The sequence below is a fragment of the Danio rerio genome, chromosome 17, assembly GCF_049306965.1.
Source record: "Danio rerio strain Tuebingen ecotype United States chromosome 17, GRCz12tu, whole genome shotgun sequence".
NCBI classification, from domain to species: Eukaryota; Metazoa; Chordata; class Actinopteri; order Cypriniformes; family Danionidae; genus Danio; species Danio rerio.
In genome coordinates this window covers 35,137,814-35,159,254 of record NC_133192.1, presented here as the reverse complement: position 1 = coordinate 35,159,254, position 21,441 = coordinate 35,137,814, and the positions used below count along the sequence as shown (strand labels likewise).

The window sequence follows — 21,441 nt, the reverse complement described above, 5'->3', positions numbered from 1 at the left end:
TCAAAAAGGGGATGACAACCATGGTTGATCATACTGACAAATGTGTCCATCAATCAAGTGCTATCTCTTCTTTAATGGGTAGTACGCTTATTTAATGAGTTTTTTTCTCCTTCTACAACAGTCTACCTCCCCAGCAGGTTACAGCACTTTTCTGCTTAAAATGTAGTTTTTATTTCAGAATTATTAGATATTGCTTTATAATTTTGACTGTATCACAATTCTGACTTTTTTAAATGATATCTCGCAATTCTGAGAAAAATAGGTCAGAATTGTGAGATGTAAACACAGTTGATAAAAACAAAGTCAGGATTATCCGTGGCAGAAAAAGCTTTCGTGCATCCCAAAAGATTTCATTAGAGCATTAATAAACTGTTTGTTTATTATCTGCTAACACAGACGTGCCCAAACTCGGTCCTGGAGGCCTGTTGTCCGGCAAAGTTTAGTTCCAACCCCAATTAGACACACCTTGGCTAGCAGGTCAAGTTCTTGCTAGCCTTTCTTGAAACATCCCTGCAGGTGTGTTGAGACAAATTGAAGCTTAAATTTCACATGCCACTTTATTCTGCTAACCCTAACCTACTCAAATCAGAGTTAACCAACATAGTTACCAATAGTCAACAGAGCATCAAAAGGGGACCTTCAAATTAAAGAATAAGGTTACACTTTTTATTAAAAAGCCCTTATTATGCATTAAAAAGGGTCATATTTGGGTTTTGGGGTCTCCAACAATAGTCTGATATGCATGTGTAACCCCGCCGGTCCTACGCCACCCAACCCGATCCGAGCTGGTTTCGAACCGGCGTCTTTCCGCATGGAAGTCGGTTGCTCTACCAAGGAGGCTAAAGACCATGGCCTCCGTTACACATGCAAAGTCAAAAAACACTTTGATTGTCCTATAAGATGCGTTTATAATTTTTTCCCAAAACCCTCCTTAGCGCAATGCTAATCTGCGCTAAATTAGTCCGATGGCCCAGTCTGTTGTGATTGGTCAGCTGCGTTCAGCACAAGGCAGAGAGAAGTGTCCACCATGGCTTATCAACAGTTTTGAAGTAGTCAGAGTGCAGAGAGTATGTGTAAACCCAATGCAGGAGTTCATTAAAGCAATGCAGTTTAACACCAGCGTATTGCTCGATTCATAACCATAAGTAAAAACAGTGACACACATTCAGTATTAATCCACACAGTGTGGCTTAAGAGGCAATATAATATAAAGAGTTAACCAGATACAGTACAAGCGGTTACAAGTAACAAAACACAATAAAATACATAACTTCCAAGCTAGAGAAAACAAGGAGGCAATCATTTTAATCACACTAACACTTGTGAAATGGAAGAAACTGGTCCATGAGCTGTGTACTGTAAAGATCCTGTCAAGCTCTGACAAAGTCCCACACATCAATAGTCTTTTCCTGATCCTTCCTTTACCAAACGGCTGATAAATCCCCCATTTTAAGTGTGTAGATTGCTGAAGCAATCGACAGAAAAATGACGGGAACACAACACAAGGCTGGGGCTATAATGCTGAGGTATTTTTGCAAAAATAAACTTCAACCACTGACTCTTCACAGCCTCATCTTTGGGTTGGGAAAATAACACTAACTTTTCCTCACAGTTTAGAGCACAGCATACACACAACTTAATTCAATCAGGATCAACTACAGTGTTTGTCTTTCTACAGTGTTTGTGGGCAGGTCCAGGGGTTTCAATTTTCCCGGGTCTGCATGCCGACAAATGGACGTGGCTTAGGTTTCGTATTGAGGTCACGCCGACAGTGTTAAAGACTCGTTACATCGGTGATTCATTTGAACCACCATGAGTGGACTCCTTTATAGCTGAGTCAATAGTTTTAAACACGGTGCACTTTAAGATGTCAACATCAGCTGGATATTTCACTTAACTTAGAGCTGTGCTACACACTGCATAGTCATTTTCAAAAACCCATAATAGGGGCTCTTTAAGACACATTAACTACTATATACTTGCATCAAAAAAGTAAGTACAATGTACTTATTTTGTTCATATATATATATATATATATATATATATATATATATAATTTTTTTTTTCAGTAAACAATATATTGATAGTAATAATTACAGTATAATGAGACATTGAGAAATATAAAAGAAAAGCAGAGAAAGAAAAATAAATAGAAGGCACAATATAAAAAAAATATTAATAAAATATAATACGATAAATAAGAAAAATACATGAAATAAGCATAAAATAAAAATAAGATTTAAAGAGTATAAGTAATTCAAAATGATGTACTGATGTTACAGGGGAGTTTTAAATAGGACATGACAAGATAATGTTTTCGTGAATAAGAGCGTTTCAAAATATTGCTGCAATTCTTTTATGAATACCTTAAAAAGTGGTTTATTATTGGATAATTTGCATTTAAAAGTATGATATTTAGCATGTTAAATAAAAGATTGACAAAATAGAACGTTTTCTCAGTGCTATTATTTTGTTCATGTTGTCTTGCAGAAGACTAAGCTGGGATACGGGTCTTGGTGGTGTGGGTTTAATAGAGAATTAACTTGTAAGGGATGGGTCACCAGTGTAATAACATAAATTAATTACAGATGTATTTACATGTACATTATTGTAAAATATAAAAATAATGGATATACATAAACAAGTGCATTGTACCAAATGATTCATTTAAATGTACGTAGTTAATGTCACTTAAAATTAAGTTTAACCAACGTTTTTTGAGTGATTTTTAAAAAACTGCAGACATGTTTTGCATTACAAATCAATTTTTTTTTGCTGGTCTGTTTGCAAGAGCTTCACAAGAGTAGGTACTGTGAACCTCATACCAGCAGATGCTTCCTGTCAGTGAGGTGTGACTTCCACATGTGAGTGAACTCAAAAAAATAAGTCACAATTGTAGCCTTAACCCAATCTCCAAAAGTGACACAAGTGAGCAAGTTTGTAGAGGAGATCTTATCTAACTATTGCATAAATTGTGCTTTACTGTTTCATTGTGGTCATTAACAGACACATGATAATCATGCTAAAAAGTACATTTATTCCTTTAAAACCACGTCATGCAAACAAGAAAAAGGTGGAATTCTTAGTTGAGAGGAAGTTGAAATGGCGGCGCTGTTCTGGGTTCAGTTTAAGTGATGAGTAGTGTGGAATCTTGGAAGAAGGGGGAGGGGGTCTGAGTCACCCCTCACATCCAGGACACTCAGTCAATGTTTCCACTCGCCTCTCACAGCTGCTGCCAGTTCAGCACAAACACTGCACAACTTCCCAAACTTCACTGCACATTCGGCTGTTTTATCACATCGACAGCAATTTGGAAAATTCAGCATTTAAAAAAACTTTTTTAAATAACTGACCATTTTTGCTATAAATAAGCTTGGTGTTTATGTTTTACTGACCTTTAACTTCGATGAACTAACCAAAGGATATGAACCAGAAAGGTGGCACCCCAAAGCTACACCTAGTAAATCTCCAATGTGTATATCAGAGTTTTCCCAAGTTTTTGGGGGGGAATTTTACTTTGGCAAAATGTTTTGAACACCTAAACCATGTATTTTTGGCCTGATTCTGTTTAAAATAGGACAAAAAATGCATTTATGTTTATTTTTATTTTCATATCAGTATATTTATTTCTTTTAACAAAGCATTATTACATATTTGGTATTTATCAACTCCAAGCCCCACCAAGCAGTTTTGTGTTTAAAAGATGACTAATAGACGTCCAAACATGGACATCTTGGGTAAAAAAGGCTAGATGTGCTGGTCATCAAATAGACAGACTATACAGACTTCACAAGTGTCATTCCTTCATTTCTATTTGATGACCAGTCTATTTTTGCACTTGTATTAGACGTCTATTAGATTTCCACTGACAGACCAAGTTTAGCCTTGTTTCAGTTAAGATATCTGTTTGGGCATGTATTAGATGTATTTTAAACCCCAAAATTGCTCACTGATTATCTAACGTGTATATTCTAGTATACTATTTACTTCAGGGATCACCAACATGGTGCCCATGAGCACCAGGTCACCCGCGAGGGTCACATCATTTGCCAGCAGGCCTGTTCTAAATATAGTTCACCGTACACAGCAAAATATGGGGACCCAAAACAACTCTATGGGTGTTAATTTCAACACTTTGAAAGTGTCTCATGGGGTCCACTCAAAACAGAGTTAAATCAACACTTTCAAAAGGGTTGGCACATTGACACCGAAGTAAGGGTTAATTTTAACTCTGGGCAGAGTTAAAAAATGTAACTATATTTAACACCACCTGGTGTAATATATTGTTATTTTATTCAACTCTCTTGAGTGTAAATATGGTAAAAAGGTCAAATAGACTGTAAATTACAAAATAAAAAACATTTTATTTTAAAACATTCACCACTTCAACAATTCATTCAGTTTTTAAAATGCAACAATGTCAAATATGCTTTAATTGTTTTATTAGTACAGACAGTATCAACAAAATATGTATGAACAGTGCTCAAAAAGGCTGTTTCAGTCCTTTGGTCCAAACTTGATGTGTTATCAGAGCAATTTGAAAGTTCAATATAGCGTCACTCATAGTTTACTTCTGAACTCATAGTTTTCTTGTGAAATTACATTTTAAACAACTTGGCGTGCAAATCTGTCACTTCGGGTGTTTCCTTGTTCCTCCATATCAAACACAGCAGTTTAAATGAAGGTATAAATGCTGTAAACTTGTGTGAAAACAAACTGGAGCTAGGAAATCTCATCAAGCATGTCCTGTGAATGAAGTGCTTCCCAGCCATAGGATGACCTTTTTATCCATGACGATGTACAGTAGTAGCTGCTGATCGCTCGTCTGGTGGTTCCTGATGCACGGATATAGGGTGATGCTCATCTAAGAACTCTTCAAGACTCCAGCATGACTAAGAAAATTGTTTGAAAACAAATTGCAATCAAATTCTATGATATATTTAAAAGAACATTTAAAGTAAATAAAACATTCAAGAAATCTAAACTCACCTTTTGAAAATCTTTATGATGATCCACAACTTGACTCTCCCAGCTGGTTGAGGTGACAGGATATGGAAAAGTAGAAAAAACACATATATCACTGTTGGATCTCCAAAAACAATTAGGTTAACCACTATGACTAGAACTGTAAAAACAGGCAGCTGTCTGTCCAGAATCCTCAATTTAACACAACACTTGGAGCAAAATTTAGAGGAGCTTAAAATCTTTTATATCATTTAGTGATGCTGACTTCCCCAAAATATTGGCCACAGTGTAAAAAATATTCATAAACTTCATAAACAACAGTTTTCTGTAAGCGTGTGCGTGCGTGCGTGCATGTTTCTTTACCAGATTCAACTTGTTAGGCCCTTTTAGGTCCAGTATTGACGCCACCTTTACTGGAGTCTAGCAGATGTTTCAGGTCCAAATATAATCTAAAATATTAGGATAAGCAGAAGAGGAAAAGTGCAAAGCAAAGAGCAAAACATTATTTAAGTAACAGTTCACCCACAATACAAAACTTATCACCTTTATGTCATTCGTTATTCTTTAATGCTCTAATACCCTCTCAGCTTGTGAAACAAATACAGAACTTTATCAAACATACCTTTATTATTATCACCACATATGACCAAGAAGGTGTGCTTGGTCATTTCACCAACTCTGGAAATACACCATCCGTCTCTAATCAGCCACCGTCACAGGGTCTTGTGTTATTGTATAGAGAACTGTGGCTGTTAAAAAACAACAAAAAATTAGTATCTAACACATATGCATAACCTTCAGATAAAAAAAGAGAGATAAACATCACAAAGTATGCCTCACACTTTTTCAGATATCTTTTGATTCAGATGTTGATTATTGATAATAAATCTACAAATCAAACCTGTATCAACTTTAGGCTGCTCAAATATGAATCAGTTGATTAGTTTTACAGACAGGTGGCTGTTTACAACGCACTAAATTGTCTTTAATAAAAAGGAAATGTTGTGTACAGTACATGCTAAGTTTAGCCTATAGTTTTAAGCACAATATCATGCAAGAGAAAAAGCTTGACTAAGATGTTCCTGACTACAGAAATACCCTAACTTACTAACGTCAGACATCCCGAGTTGGGAAAAGTAATTTTCGGGGGATACAGAGTTGATTTGCGGGAGGTAGCAGGAGAGATGAGAACCTGAAGAGCAATGAGATGAGTTGCGCGCGACGTACCTGAAGAGCGGTGGGGGTGACGCGCGCGCGACGTACCTGAAGAGCTGGGAGGGATGCGGTGGAGAGGGGTGTGCAAAGTGTTTAATGACCGGGCGGGAGACGCGCGCTTTCCGGGAGATTATCATTCATTTGCGGGCATCTACTTGGGCATCTGGGAGTCTCTGTGCATTTGCGGGATAACGTTAACGTTAGTCCCGCAACTTCCGGGAGACTTCTGTAACCTTAAATGTCTGAGAAAGTGCAAACACGGTCATTTAAAGACATTAATGTTAACATTCCGACTTTAATGGTTGTCAACGCTTAATATAATTCAAGCGTACGTTATCACGCGAGTCTATGAACTAACGGTATATGGACGGCCACGAATGAACCAGTTTAAAAGGGCCGCGGTGTTTAAAATAACCAAATTAACGTACACGAATAACAAACAATCATGTTTTAGTCAGGAAGCCTTTTACAAGTAAGCATATGTTCATTTACTCACTAGATATGTTTTAGAAACTCTCCAGAGCTCATGGAAACCGTCCTGTGTTGCCGTTAGCATCCGGGCAGAGTAGGCTAAGGTTAGGCTGCTCCGGGGATTCCCTCGCTAGTTTGCTTCGAATTAAAGGAGAAGTGTCGATTTTATTTTACAGATGGGTAACAACGCACAAAATGGCATTAAGCGTGACAGAAATGTGTTGAACATGTACATTTGATATTTTTATGCACTATGTATGCGTGAGCATAACAGTTATATAAAAACATTCTTGAAAAGAAGTCAATAGTTAAGCTAGATATACAAACAACCATGAATGAACCGCAGAAGATTAAAATTGTCACTCCATTTTAAAGTTATTAACTTAACAATATGTTTACAACTGTATTTCCTTAAAGAAAGTCAGTAAAATACCAACATTTAGGTAGTTTGACTCACCAGTTGCTGTTCTAAACCTCAGATGGAAAATGGCGTCTGGAAAATTCTTCAGTGACTGGGGCTGCATGAATTCCCGGATGTTGGAAATAACACCACCAAGTGTTGAAAAGATAACCCCTTGATTTCGCACTGAATAAAATCAATTCTAACTCTTATTATATTCATTTATCAAAATCTAACTCTTTAACGTCAACACTTTACTCTGAAATGCTTCAACCCCGAGAATTTAACTCAGATGAATTTGCTGTGTAATCCCTTTCCAGTAAGCTTTATCTAATATATTTTGTAGCCATTATGTTTAAATCACACTTGTATTGATGTAATAGGAAGGCAGAACTGTGCTTAAAGACTAGAACGGATGTAATCTCAACTATCTCTAATGTCGAGCTCTGGGCAACTACAATGGTTAGAAGAGTGTCGGCTATGTTAAAAATTCTGTAGATTTGATGATAATTTCAGTAAAATCTCAAAGTGGATTTATGTTTGAAAATCTGTACAAACATAGTAAAATGTAGTGCATGATTTATTAAAAATTGTTAGAGAAAATATTGTAGAAGTGATCATTTTAAAATTTAAATACTTGACAACTATTGTGAGAAATCATCAACATGATCAGGGTCTTCACATAGATGAATATCATTCATTATTAGTAATATATCATTAAAAGTAAACTGAGCAAACATAATAATGTTTTAAATGACATTTTGAGAACATTAATATAACATGAGATTGAAAAGTTATGAAAGTGTCTTGACTATGTCTTGATTACAACCAAAAATTTTCTTCTTAAACATATGAAAACAGCTGGAACAGTGCACTTGAACATTTATCCTTCAACTCATACTCAAGATATTAACCATTCATACCATAACAAAGCAAATATAATTGTATAAACTAAGATTTTCACCATATTCAAAATCAGTATTTTAATTGTACAGTTTATTCATGTCAATGACACTTATAACTGATTTAGTTCAGCAATGAACCATTATACTGATTGTTTGTCCTGGCCAAATTCCCTCTCTGCCCTTACCCATCATGGCCTTCCAATCATCCCCATCCCAATTGGCTTTATCAATGTCTCTCCACTAATACCTGTTATGTGGTGAGCGCACTGACACCATTGTCCTTTGGCTTTCATTCCATCATCCCATTGGATGCTGCACACTGGTGGTGGTGTGGAGAGACCTCTCTTATGGTTGTAAAGCGCTTTGGGTGTATGGACGTACATGATAAATGCGCTATATAAATACACATTACATTAAATTACATTGCATAACTTTAATTTAAGGGCTACTTTATTAGGTACACCTTACTAGTACTGTGTTGGACCCACTTTTGCCTTCAAAACTGACATAATCATAGATTCAACAAAGTACTGGAAATATTCCTCAGAGATTTTGGTTCATATTAACATGATAGTATCACACAGTTGCTGCAGATTTGTCGGTTACGCATCCATGTGTTCGGTTCCACCACATCCCAAAGGTGCTCTTTTGGACAGATATCTGAGGACTGTTTAAACCATTTGACTACTGTGAACTCATTGTCATGTTCCAGAAACCAGTCTGAGATGACACTTTTTGACATGACACTTCATTCTAATGGAAGTAGCTGTCAGAAGAGGGGCACACTGTGGTCATTAAGGGATAGACATGGTCAGCAACAATTCTCCGGTAGGCTGTGGTGTTGACACAATGCTCAATTGGTACTAATGGCCCCAAAGTGTGCCAAGAAAATACCCCCCACACTATAACACCACCCCCACCATCCAGAACCGTTGATATAAGGCAGGATGGATCCATGCTTTCATGTTGTTGACGCCAAATTCTGACCCAACCATCCGAATGTCGCAGCAAAATAGGGGCTTATCATACCAGGTAGTATTTCCAATCTTCTATTGTCCAATTTTAGTGAGCCTTTGCAAACTGGTGCCTTAGTTTCCTGTTCTTAGCTGACAGAAGTGGCTCCCAGTGTGGTCTTCTGCTGCTGTAGCCCATCCGCCTCAAGGTTTGATGTGTTGTGCATTCAGAGATGCTCTTCTCAATACCTCAGTTGTAAAGCCGCCTTTCCTCTGCACACGACATTTGGGCACGACTGTCGGAATACGCCCCCTTGTGGCAGTCGCACAGAATTTACAGTTCTGACGTGCACCATGGGAGAGAAGCTGTTCTCGCAGTGTCTGAAATAAAGGAGTGCAAATGCAATTCTCCATGGTTGAATGAATAAATGAATACTAGAAACTCAGACTGCTAAAAATATTGGACGGAATCTAGTCGCAGGAGTTAAATTATTTCAGCGGATCCGCAGCTCAATTGGGATCCAAATTTTTAACATATGGAGATGATCAGAACAAAGGACTTCTGGTCTGTCGCTTGTCATTTGTCGTGTGCAGTGGAAAAGAGTCTTAACAGTCTCAGTATCCACTGGAACCAGTCTGGCCATTCTCCTCTGACCTCTGGCATCAACAAGGGATTTTCTCTCATTCTGACAATTCTCTGTAAACCCTAGAGATGTTTGTGCGTTAAAATCCCTGTAGACCAGCAGTTTCTGAAATACTCAGATCAGCCCGTCTGGCTCCAAAGACCATGCCACTTTCAAAGTCACTAAAATCATCTTTCTTCTCCATTCTGATGCTCAGTTTGAACTGCAGAAGATCATCTTGCCCATGTCTACATGCCTAAATGCATTGAGTTGCTTGATATTCTCATGTTTTTGCCTGTTACTAAAAAGGCTGATGTCTAAACAATTGGGTTATTGAATGATGTCCTGGGGCTCTAAATACTGTTTAAGACTGTTATAAGTGTGAATGCTATATTTGTAAAGTAAATGTGCAAAATGAATGTTGTAAAAAATATAACTGTGAAGTAATTGCATTAGGTGCATTTTATAGTGAATTTGATTGGAGTGAATGCGGTTTCAGAATTGGCTTAAGTGTGTCAAATGACTTGGCCAAACTGTAAAGGCAGAAGCGAGCTATGCTGTTTTCAGCCACAGAAATGAATGTGGTTGGCCAAATAAGACCAATAAAGAGCGTAACTAGAAAAAACCCTCGAGTGATGAGAAAAACACAAGTGATGAGAACAGGTGCTAGAATTCCTGATTGAGAAAGATTATACATATACAGTTCAACTTCAAAGAAAGTACATTTCAAGGTTACTCATATGCTGTGGTTATTTTATGTAAGAGCGAGGGAAAAAAGAGAGTGTGTGTGTGTGTGTGTGTGTGTGTATTGACATATCAGCTTAAATTCAATATAATGTCACCTTTTTGAGAGCACAAATGATACACACTGCTTAATTGAAATGGTTTAGTTATGCTGTATGCTCAGTTCTTTGAAAACTCTTAGAGCAGTAAACAAACAAGTGAGAATATGATGGGTTTTTTTGGCCTCCTTAGAAAATACTTCTTGTGTTCAGAATAGAACAGCAACCTCTGCTGGTCATTTGAAGACACAAAACAAAAAGGACAGCATGAGGTAAATGATTTATTGTTATGATCCCTTTGGCTATTGAGTTTATTAAAATGAATATGAAAATATAGAAATGAATATAGAAATGAATATAATGATTGTTTTGCCATTTTTTTCATAACAATGTACATTTTGTCCAAATAATATTAGGGAGAATCAAAGACTGGATTATCCTAAAGCTTTATTAAAATTGCTGAAGTGCTGCTGGCAGCTAGCTCTCTGCAACTCTCAGATGGTTGCCCACTGAAACTAAGCAGGGCTGCGTCCGGTCAGTTCCTGGATGTGAGACCACATAGGAAAGCTAGGTTGCTGATGGAAGTGGTTTTAGTGAGGCCAGTAGGGGATCCTAACGCCCCAGTATAGTTAAGGTGATGACACTATACTGCTTAGTGAGTGCCTGGTTTCGGATGAGATGTTAAACCGAGGTCCTGACACTCTGTGGTTGTTGAAAACCAAGAGAAAATGTAGATGCAAAATCACAATATAACCAAGAGCACACTAATAAGCTCTACAAAACTGCCTTTTGCTACATGGATATCATTATATTTCCACCACATTACCTTATATATGGTGCTGTGGATTTCCTATGTGCCAAGAAATGATGGTTATGTTGGTAAAAAAAAAGTTTGAGTCTGACTTATGATGCCATTTGTTTCATCTTCCTAGTAGCCTCCTGTTTCAAATTCAGTAACTGTAACATATATTTAACCTAGCGGTATCTTTCTTCTCACACAAAATAACTGAAGCCTAAATGGACATAAAATATTATTATAAAAATAAAAATGTAGTTTTCTTATTTTGCATGTAATCACGTACCAAGAGAGATGATGTACTCATCATTTGAACTATTCCGGCAGCTAGCTCTCTGCAACTCTCACATGGTTGCGCCCAGTAAGTACCTGGATGGGAGACCACATGAGAAAGCTAGGTTGATGCTGGAAGTGGTGTTAGTGAGCAGCAAAGGGTGCTCAGCCTGTGTTCTTTGTGGGCCCTAACGCCCCAATATAGTGAAGCTATACTATTCTGCTCATTCATAGTCTTTTAGATGAGATGTTAATCGAGGTACCGGCTCTCTGTGGTGTGCAGTCTGGTGGAATATGGCTGCCGTCACGTCATCCATGTGAAGGCTGCACACTGGTGGTGGATAATTCTCCCTAAAAATGTGTAACGTGCTTTGAGTGTCCAGAAAAGCGCTAAATAAATGTAAAAATGTAAGGAATTATTTGCAGTAAAAACAGACGCAATGGAACAGAATTAGACTTTTAGAGATTTACAGTTTATTCTATCCTTTTTTTTACACTGAGGGGATTTGATGTTGAGATGTGTTTCACTTAACATTTCTTGGCCTGTTTATTCGCAGTAGCAACATCATCATTAGCTTGGTCAACCTGGTAGAAAAACAAACAAAAAACTGTGTTAGTCTTAAATCTGTTTTCACCTGGTTTTAACATACATTTTCTCTGATCTGATCACAGTTGATCGACTGAGTTGTTTTACCATATCCACCTGGCATTACAGGGTTTATTGGTTACTATTTTCATAAGTAAAGTGTACATTGTTCATACTTGTAACATCACTAGTCGTTCTTTCAGATCTGATGTTATGATTTCATTGCATTTGCACATATTTCAGTTTCAGAACACAAGACCTTGTGATATATATTGCGAACATTTGCTTTAAGCAGAAAACAAAGCAGTAAGAACTTACTTTTAACAATCAGTTAATTCACCAGCAAACAATACAAGATACAGATATTAAATTACAATTTGTGCTGAATTAATGTTACTGTGCTGTAAAACTGTTTACATAGCCCATTTTTTGTTTAAAAAGTTTATACAACATGAATATGTGATCAAAGAACACATATCAAATATAAATATAGATTTTATACAAGTGAAATCCAAACATGATCTTATATGGCATATACGTAATTTGCATGATCAGATTTGTAAATGGGAAAACATAGAATCATTAACATACACAAGCAAACAAACTGTATGTATCATAATATATTTTTCATTTTACTTTGCAAGTTATTTATACATATCTAATTGTGATTGATTGGAGTGAATGCGGTTTCAGAATTGGCTTAAGTGGCTTAATTGGCAATGTCCAAAAGTATTCGAAATTTGTTGGAAGGAATGAGAAACTGCTACTATGATGTGCACAAATGACTAATTGTTTTGAGAAATGCATTAACTGTTGTGCAAATGTAAATAGTTTTGTGAGAAATGCACCAAAGCACTGAGAAAAACTGTAATATGGGGTCGCCACAGCGGAATGAACCACCAACTTATCCAGTATATGTTTTCATACAGCAGATGCCCTTCCAGCTGCAACCCATCTCTGGGAAACACCCATACACACTCATTCACATTCATACACTGGACAATTTGGCCTACCCAATTCACCGATACATGTCTTTGGACTGTGGGAGAAACCGGTGCACCCGGTTTTATATGGCTATAAAAAACTTTACAAGTAAAGGTCATCTTACACTAACCCCAACCCAAACCCAAACCTAACAGTCTACTTATAATCTGATGAGAATTAGTGGGCTTGTAGATAAAAAGCAACTTAAATTCATTAAACGGACAATCAAAATAAAGTTTAACTGACAAATGTATTAAAGTGAATGAATGATAAAAGAGATGCAAATCAAAGGTTTAATTGTGTAAGCTTTATGAAAGCAGTTAGTGTAAATGTAACATTTATTTAGATGAAACACTTTTTTGTGTTATGAAAAGGATATTTTGTGATTGTGTATTGTTCTTACACAATTGAAAATATGTCAAAATGTTTATGAAAAAAAGTGCACTTTTGATGATCTGTTGTGATACAAACACTAGGAGTTTTGAAAATATACAGATTGCTTGTGAAAATTACACCAAACCAATTAAAAAAAAACTAATATTTTTATGAACCCTTCAAGTAAAGTTACTTCAAGTAAATGTATACTATCTACAGGGTGGGCCATTTATATGGATACATCTTAATAAAATGGGAATGGTTGGTGATATTAACATCCTGTTTGTGGCACATTTGTTGTCTATGGTGTGAAGATGCAAGATGTGCAGCACCTGAAAATACGAATACTGGAAGCCTGTGCTTTCATTTCTCCTGCTGTGTTGCTATCAGTGTGTGAAGAGTGGGAGAAGAGGGTTGCATTGACAATCCAACACAATGGGCAGCACATTAAACACTTTTTATAATGGGTCAGAAACGTGTAAATAACTCATGAAAGAGTAAGGTTATGTTAAAACCAAGCACACCATTATTTTTCTTGTGAAATTCCCAATAAGTCAGATGTGTCAAATGACCCTCGTCCTATTGAAAAAACAAAAGTTGGATCCAAGATGGCCGACTTCAAAATGGCCACCATGGTCACCACCCATCTTGAAAAGTTTGCCACCTCACATATGTTAATGTGCCACAAACAGGACGTTAATATCACCAACCATTCATATTTTATTAAGGTGTATCCGTTTAAATGGCCCAACCTGTATATTTGTCAATTACAAAGCAAAGGTTTTCACTGTGGTGCAGATAGTGAAACACTTTACGTCATTCTGGATGTCCTGAATGGTTTTGTTCTGTTCGTCGAGCTTGTTGTTTATTTCCAGTGTTTGGTCCCTTATAATCTTAATGCAGTGGCCCAGCTTGGTCAGATTGTCTTCCATCTCATTTTCCCGTTCATCATTTGTTATTCTTAAAGAAACAAAATCAGAATTGAATTTTACAGTTAGTGCCTTTAAACCATTTAATAACTGGGTATAACGCGTATAAAATATAAATAGCTTGTGGAAGTGCATAACAGAAAGCTCACCTAGTGATATAGGGGCCGGAGGGGGCTGTTGACTCAGCAGAAACAGCCTGCCCTTTTTGGACAGCAGCTGGGTGGCACGATGCCACATTCTGCCTTTCTTTCGGTTTGCTTGCTTGCTTAGATGTACTTTCTCTTTTGGTGGGCTTCAGTCTGGAACAAAAGCTGTTCAGATCCAAAGAAATACATCAGCCCATTTGAAAAAAATACTATATTATTTTATAGTAAACGTTTTTGAACTATATACAATTAAAATACTTGAATTAATCAGTTGTAATGATTTTATAGCTGTTGTAGTAAAATGCCAACTTTAGTAATATAAAGAAAATTAACAAACTATTGCTCAATGCATGAAAAGTTATATCTAAACAAATTGTAGGATCCCTTTGAATATGTATATATGGACTGTGGGGAAAACCGGAGCACCCGGAGGAAACCCACGCGAAGGCAGGGAGAACATGCAAACTCCACACAGAAATGCCAACTGAGCCGAGGTTCAAACCAGCGACCTTCTTGCTGTGAGGCGACAGCACTACCTACTGCGCCACTATATATATATATATATATTTAAAAACCTTAGTAGTTTACAGACTGATTGACGTGACTTACCTCTTCCATGTCCAGCTGGACAGTTTATTCAAGTTCGCTTGAGCCTGTTTTATGTCCTGGTTTATATGTCCCAATTCCCTTTTCACATTATGTAGTTTTTCTGAGATGCGAAAAGAAAACAGGATAAATATGCAGTCAATAGTATATTGATGCGTGAGGTTCACTCACAATTTTTTTTCAACCTTCAAACTGCACAATCAATTTTAATTTGAACCCACTCCAAAATGTAAATAAAAAAAAAAAATGCTGTTATTATTGTGTTGTTTTGTGGGAAGATTTTTTTATTTCACTCAAAACTGCCCCATTGCACAGATTTTACTTTTACTTTTTACTCTCAAGTAAATGATGTTTGCATGTCAAACTACTACTACTAAAAATAGCTGAAACAAATTCTCGAAATTTTTTGGGAGAAACCTAATTGTTTTATGTTAAATCCACTTAAATTTGTATAAATGAAAAAGTTTTTAACCATTAAAAAGCCATTTAACCTTAACCATTTGATGCACTATATGGGTCTAAAGTAACCCAACTAAGTTTATTTTTTCCATATTTTTGCAAGATTTCAACTTCATCACTTAATATTCCAGGAATTCTTCGATATACTTGTTTTTCATCAGTACAAAGTCTTGTGTTTTTTTTGTTTTGTTTTTTTTTTCTTTACTTTTTGAATAAAAATTATTTTTGTGTCACTACCCTTTTAATGCACACCATGCATTTATTTCCTGTGGTATTTCAATCATGGCTGAGCCTTTTTTTTTTTTTTTGCAGATTCTTTAAATTAAATTCATTTTGTTGTTTGCAATAATAAATATTTTAATATTATATATAGATAATAATAATAAAATATATTGTTTTAAACTCTCACAAATACTTATTTTTAATAAAGTTTTTGTATTTACTTGCATAAAAAGTAATACCTAAAAAATTGTAAGACCTCTTTAAATATAGATTTTTTATTTTGAATCACATTGTTGTCTTCTTAAATGTGTTGAATTCCCCAAATATAATGTCATTCATTTATACAGGTATAAAAAATATTAAGAGAATTAGAATTTAGTTTATTTGTTATGCTTGAGAAATCTTGCAATAATGCTTTCCTAATTCTGTAGTCTAAAAGTAAACATAAAGATGTCTAAAACATGTTTACTGCTTCTGCTAATTGTTATTTTATTCTTTTAATTATATTCTTTATATAAAAAGCTTAGTAGTTTATAGACTGAAAAAATATCTGAATATATAATGCTGAAATAAATTGATTTCAAAAGATAAAATCAAAAAATGCCCAGGGAAGAAGAAAATAACATATGAAATGAATACGAGTCATTTAAGACCCATGTTGTGCATTAGAAGGGGTTTTGTAGCTTGTGCATCAAAGGGTTAATTCCTTCATGTTGTTCTAACCCAAATTTAGATTTGATTGTGTGGAACCCTGCATTTTTTACAGTGTAGATTTATTTTTAATGCACAATTTTCAGTGCTAGTTAATGTGCAGTGAACTACATTCATACACATTGCATGTGTAAATTATTTAGGGCCTCAATTTTGTGGGATACTGAAACAGGGATCTGGAATCCGGTGTAGTGAAATAAAGACCCACCTCCCTGTTCATCCAACATAGTCATAGTTTCGGCTCCCATGTTCAAACACTGCAAATGACCAAATTTCTAAACTTAAGCACTTTTTGCAAGTCAAATAATATTTAACATTATGTATCAACCATGTGTAAACGCTGTTTAAACTTGAAAATTAAAAATGGAATTTCTTACCTCTTCTGTCATTTGAGCTATTCGTCTAGTGCTTTCAAGAGACTGAAACAAAAAGACAGCTAGTCAAACTCTAATATGAAAAGTAATGTATTATTTGTTGAGTCCTGATGCTGATATCTTTGATTTAGAAATATTTTGTAAATAAATGGCCTAGGAAATAACATGTACCTAATAGGACTGTGTAATGCTTAAACAGAAGGTTAAAAGGGAGTACATTTATCTAGAGTTTAGAGAAAACTGCTTTTGTATGAACTGTGAATTTTACAGAACCTTAAAAAACACCTTGACAATATCATGTGATACATACCGCGTTTGTTACATGGTTTGCTTTAATTGTGATCTGTTCCTCTGACATCACGCTGGACTGGGATTCTGCTAGAATCTCACAAACACTCTGGGAAGAGAATAGGTAAAGTGTAAAGGGAGATATCAGCAGCTGAGCGTTGACAATAGTCTTTATATAATTACAACAATGAAATTACAGTATGGACAACAAAAATGACTGTTTTACATTAGGTTAAGTTTAGGGGTATGCTTAATTAAATTCAATTTAACTGGAAAATAATCAATAATATGAATAATGCTCAATATAATTACTGTTCTTCCGTTACTGTTAGGGTTGAGTTTAGGGTTGGGGTAGATGTTAATAAAATACAATTAATGGGTAATTTAATAAATAAGTTATTTAAAAATCTTGTTAACGTTTGGCTGTAGCTTTATCCCTTCTAACAACAACTCATTTATGATGCTGCATTCACATTTATATATTATATTATGTATAAATATATTATATATTTATATACATTTATATATTATATTTATATAAGATTGATTTGAAAATTTCATTCATTGATTGATTTTCTTTTCGGCTTAGTCCCTTTATTAATCTGGGGTCGCCACAGCGGAATGAACAATCAACTTATCCAGCACATGTTTTATGCAGCGGATGCCCTTCCAGCTGCAACCCATCACTGGGAAATTGAAAATTTCACTATAATGCAAATAGCCTGTATAGTTTGAACTGTGTTTAAATATTTAGACTCTTTTAATTGCTTCATCAAGTATTAAGTATTATGTATTTTATGTATTGATTGTTGAATTTCATTTGGGATTAATAAAATAGTGTAAAGATTACAGTTTTTCTCAGTGGCTTTGATGCATTTCTCACAAAACTATTTACATTTGCACAACAGTTAATGCATTTCTCAAAACAATTAGTCATTTGTGCATATCCTAGCAGTTTCTCATTCCTTCCAACAAATTGCAGATGCATTTGGACATGCATCAATTGTTTTTATACAACTCTCTGCTATTTATAACATTATCATTTGCTTCTGTCATATCAGTCAAAATTAACTAAACTTGTAAATGCTGAACAGTCATTCCATATAAAACTAATAGTCCTCATTTCATTACTCGAGTCATTACATACAAAAATGTTGAACTAGTTGTCAAAATCTTTCTAACAAATTTCATATATATATATATATATATATATATATATATATATATATATATATATATATATATATATATATATATAAAAGAAATCTTTTTTTTTCTGAAAATGTCTTCTAAATTGAACAATTTCATGAATGATTTACAGACCTGTGCGTGTTGTAGGTTCAGTTCCAATATGTTCTGCAATATAGTCTACAGTTGTGCCCAGCTTTACCCAAAGGTAGTTTATGCTTGTTGTAAATAAGGGTGTATTTATTCTTTTGCACAATGCTGTGAATAAATTAGAATTGCAACGAGCAAATGCAGTAAAAATGTGAAAAACATATTCAGTGTCTTGTAATCAGATACCTCACTAAATGCAGTGATGTCTAACTTTGCTGTAGTTTTCAAATGGCTGTGCAAATAGCAAATGGTATACAGTCAGGACTTTTCGTTTTAATGACACTGACACATTGATTGACATAAATACTTGCTTTTGAGGAATGAGCTATCCATTTTGAGCATGTGACGCACTTTTGCAGGTTATCATCTAGGTTCTGCTGTTTGTACTAATTGTTTTGAGAAATGCATTAACTGTTGTGCAGAAATGCACTAGTGTTGTGAGAAACGCACCAAAGCGACTGAGAAAAACTGTAATAAAATGTGTAAATAACAAAATATTAAAGATAGGCAATCATTTATTATGTTTGTTAACATCATATTGGTTGAACATTTTGTTTGTTTTTTAAAGGCAATTTTAAGGCTCTGTTATAAGCAGAAACAGGTTATAATAAACTGGTATTCTCTGTTTGAAAATAAAACAACTCAAGTCGCAGTTGAAAAATAAATGACAGACAGACAGACAGACAGACAGATAGACAGACAGACAGACAGACAGACAGACAGACAGACAGACAGATAGATAGATAGATAGATAGATAGATAGATAGATAGATAGATATTCTTACCTTGTTAAAAATCACGTAAAAACGAGAAACTTTCTAACATGTATATTCCTCTTATTTGTGAACTTGCTCTCAAAGTGGCACCGGAGTTCTGTTGAGTTGTTTTAAAACTTTTCTGTATTGCATCACACAAAAAAATCCCCACAGCTTGCAGGGAAAGCCTACACCATGGGAGGAGCTTGCCTGGCATATCAGAGCCTGCTGCAACCTGTCACACTCTGTATATTATTCCACAAAGGAAGATGTTGTCGTGACATTGTGTTTATGATATACTGCATGTTGTAGTTCAATGCTCTTTAATAATACATACATATATATATATATATATATATATATATATATATATATATATATATATATATATATATATATATATATATATATATATATATATATATATACATATATATATATATATATATATATATATATATATATACATACATACATACACACACACACACACATACACAAAAACATATGGGTCATTATCACTATAATGTTCCTTTGGGACGTCAGATTTAATAAATAAATAAAAAAGCTTTTTTAATTAAACACACAGCTGTTGCAATAATTAGACTTTAGGCTGTAAGAAATGAATGTTGGTCGAGCTCAGGCCAACATTTATTTTCCTATAAAATATGAAATCGTTGCATGATCTTTTCCAAATAAAACCCAAGATCTAAAATACTTTGTCAAACTTTCAAACAATATGAACTGGCCCGTATTAGCTAATTAAGAAATCACACAAGATGTTTAGCAAATATGCAAATGAATGGGAAGTTCTTTGTAGATAGTTTGAAAGCTATAGTTTAGATTTCTGACTTTTTTCTATTACTATTTGACTATGACAAGATGGACATGTTAAGCTTGACAACATTCAATTTCAAACACAACATGAGGAAAAACAGGAAACATAAATGTAGATAGTTACTGTGTGTCACAGCGGATGTTTTACCCTCCTCTGAAGAAAGGCAAAAGCGGGCATGGGGATGCCAATGAGTACATCAGACGGTTTCTTAAAGGAGCATTTACCACATCGTGACAGGGTGGAGAGCAATTTCATGGGCACGTGCAAAATGATTAATAATGTTATGAAAACAAAATAGTTATTAAAATTACGTTGTTGTTTTTTTGGTCAAATAACTTGATAGAGACAATGAGAATATTTAAAAATCTTTCTTCATTTGATCTAATCGACCTACATTCTGTAGTCACTGAAGTCGGCTGAGCGGTGTGACATGGCAAAATCACATCCATTTAATGAAAGAACATAGACAGATTGACAAAAACATATTTCAAAACACGTTCAATGCTACCTGTGTGTGTGAAGGTTTAACCAACCATATTGAAACATGAGAGTTTCATTATTTCGCATTATGTTCATAAAGGATTGATCCCGTCTTGTGGGACATCAAAAGCACTTTATAGTGATAACGACCCATTTGCAGGTTTTTTGTCAATAAATGCAAAGAAAATTATCTTTCTGGTGCAACTTTTTATTATTATGGACAAGTTTCATGTGCATAAAAAAAGACAAACTAGATCAAAGCCAAATTCGGCTCGTTTCCTTCAAGAGACTGGGGACTACGGCACAAGTTTGGTGAACATAAAGAAGCAAAGAAGATTTGTAATATTCCCAAGGTAAGACTGTCGAGCGTGTGTGAGGCTGGGGAAGGCTTGGCTTCCCCCTGGTCAGAGGCCGTGGAGTTAGCAGCAAAGGAAAAAACTGCACTGAAAACACGACAACTTCCACATTGAAGAATAAAGTCACTACATGTATTGTAGACCGATACCCCAACACATAATTCAAAGCACAAAAAGCCGGAATATCAAGCAAGACAAAAAGTGACGGATCTACGAACCCGTAAGAGGGCGGATTAATCGTTTGCATGCCTGGGTCTCTCTTCATGGTCCTCGGGGCGTGGTCAAAGCATAGCAGCCGGATCGTCTGTCAATCAAACGACCAACAAAGCGTAAGTTTGGGCAAGTTGTACGTGTCCACGGCCCTTTACGTGTCCCCCAGGCCCGCCTCACGCTCCCAAGTCCTAGTACACGGTATTGTTTGGCGTTCTCGACATGATTTCCACACAGAAGGCGGAAAAGACAGGTCTGGAACAGCAATCTCCTTAATTGGTCGTTCGTTGCCGCAATGCATTGTGGGAAGCGCACTTCGCCCTTTAAAACGGCTACAAATGGAATTAAACTAAGATTTAAACAAGCAAAAATGACAGCACATTGCTTGAAGAGCTGGGGGG

General features: G+C 35.5%; 2 protein-coding genes across 3 annotated transcripts in view; one reads left to right on the top strand and one right to left on the bottom strand.

Moving 5' to 3' along the window:
• Positions 1–21,441, top strand: part of LOC137488123 (uncharacterized) — a 590,350-nt gene that overhangs the window by 465,784 nt on the left and 103,125 nt on the right. The gene's annotated exons all lie outside the window — the stretch shown is intronic.
• Positions 4,348–19,324, bottom strand: snap23.2 (synaptosome associated protein 23.2). 2 transcript variants are annotated; one of them, XM_073927472.1, is made up of 13 exons: positions 19,187–19,314; positions 17,086–17,172; positions 16,779–16,820; positions 16,610–16,658; positions 15,013–15,112; positions 14,407–14,568; positions 14,144–14,288; positions 11,647–11,968; positions 6,677–11,479; positions 5,588–5,714; positions 5,329–5,414; positions 4,990–5,032; positions 4,348–4,892 (listed from the first exon to the last, which is right to left on the bottom strand). In XM_073927472.1, the coding sequence occupies exons 2-8, from the start codon at positions 17,131–17,133 to the stop codon at positions 11,912–11,914; spliced, it is 603 nt and encodes a 200-aa protein (XP_073783573.1). In that variant the 5' UTR covers positions 17,134–17,172; positions 19,187–19,314; the 3' UTR covers positions 4,348–4,892; positions 4,990–5,032; positions 5,329–5,414; positions 5,588–5,714; positions 6,677–11,479; positions 11,647–11,911. The 2 variants fall into 2 exon arrangements, with proteins under 2 accessions (XP_073783573.1, NP_001032194.2); NM_001037117.2 differs by lacking the exons at positions 4,348–4,892; positions 4,990–5,032; positions 5,329–5,414; positions 5,588–5,714; positions 6,677–11,479 and having other exon boundaries at positions 11,836–11,968; positions 19,187–19,324.

Coding starts and splice junctions, on each gene's coding strand:
- snap23.2 (NM_001037117.2), bottom strand. CDS start 17,133: ATGTCAGAGGAACAGATCACAATTAAAGCAAACCATGTAACAAACGCG. Junction 15,113..16,609: donor TATGTTGGATGAACAGGGAG/GTGGGTCTTTAT, acceptor TTCGCATCTCAG/AAAAACTACATAATGTGAAA. Junction 14,289..14,406: donor TCCGGCCCCTATATCACTAG/GTGAGCTTTCTG, acceptor TGTTTCTTTAAG/AATAACAAATGATGAACGGG.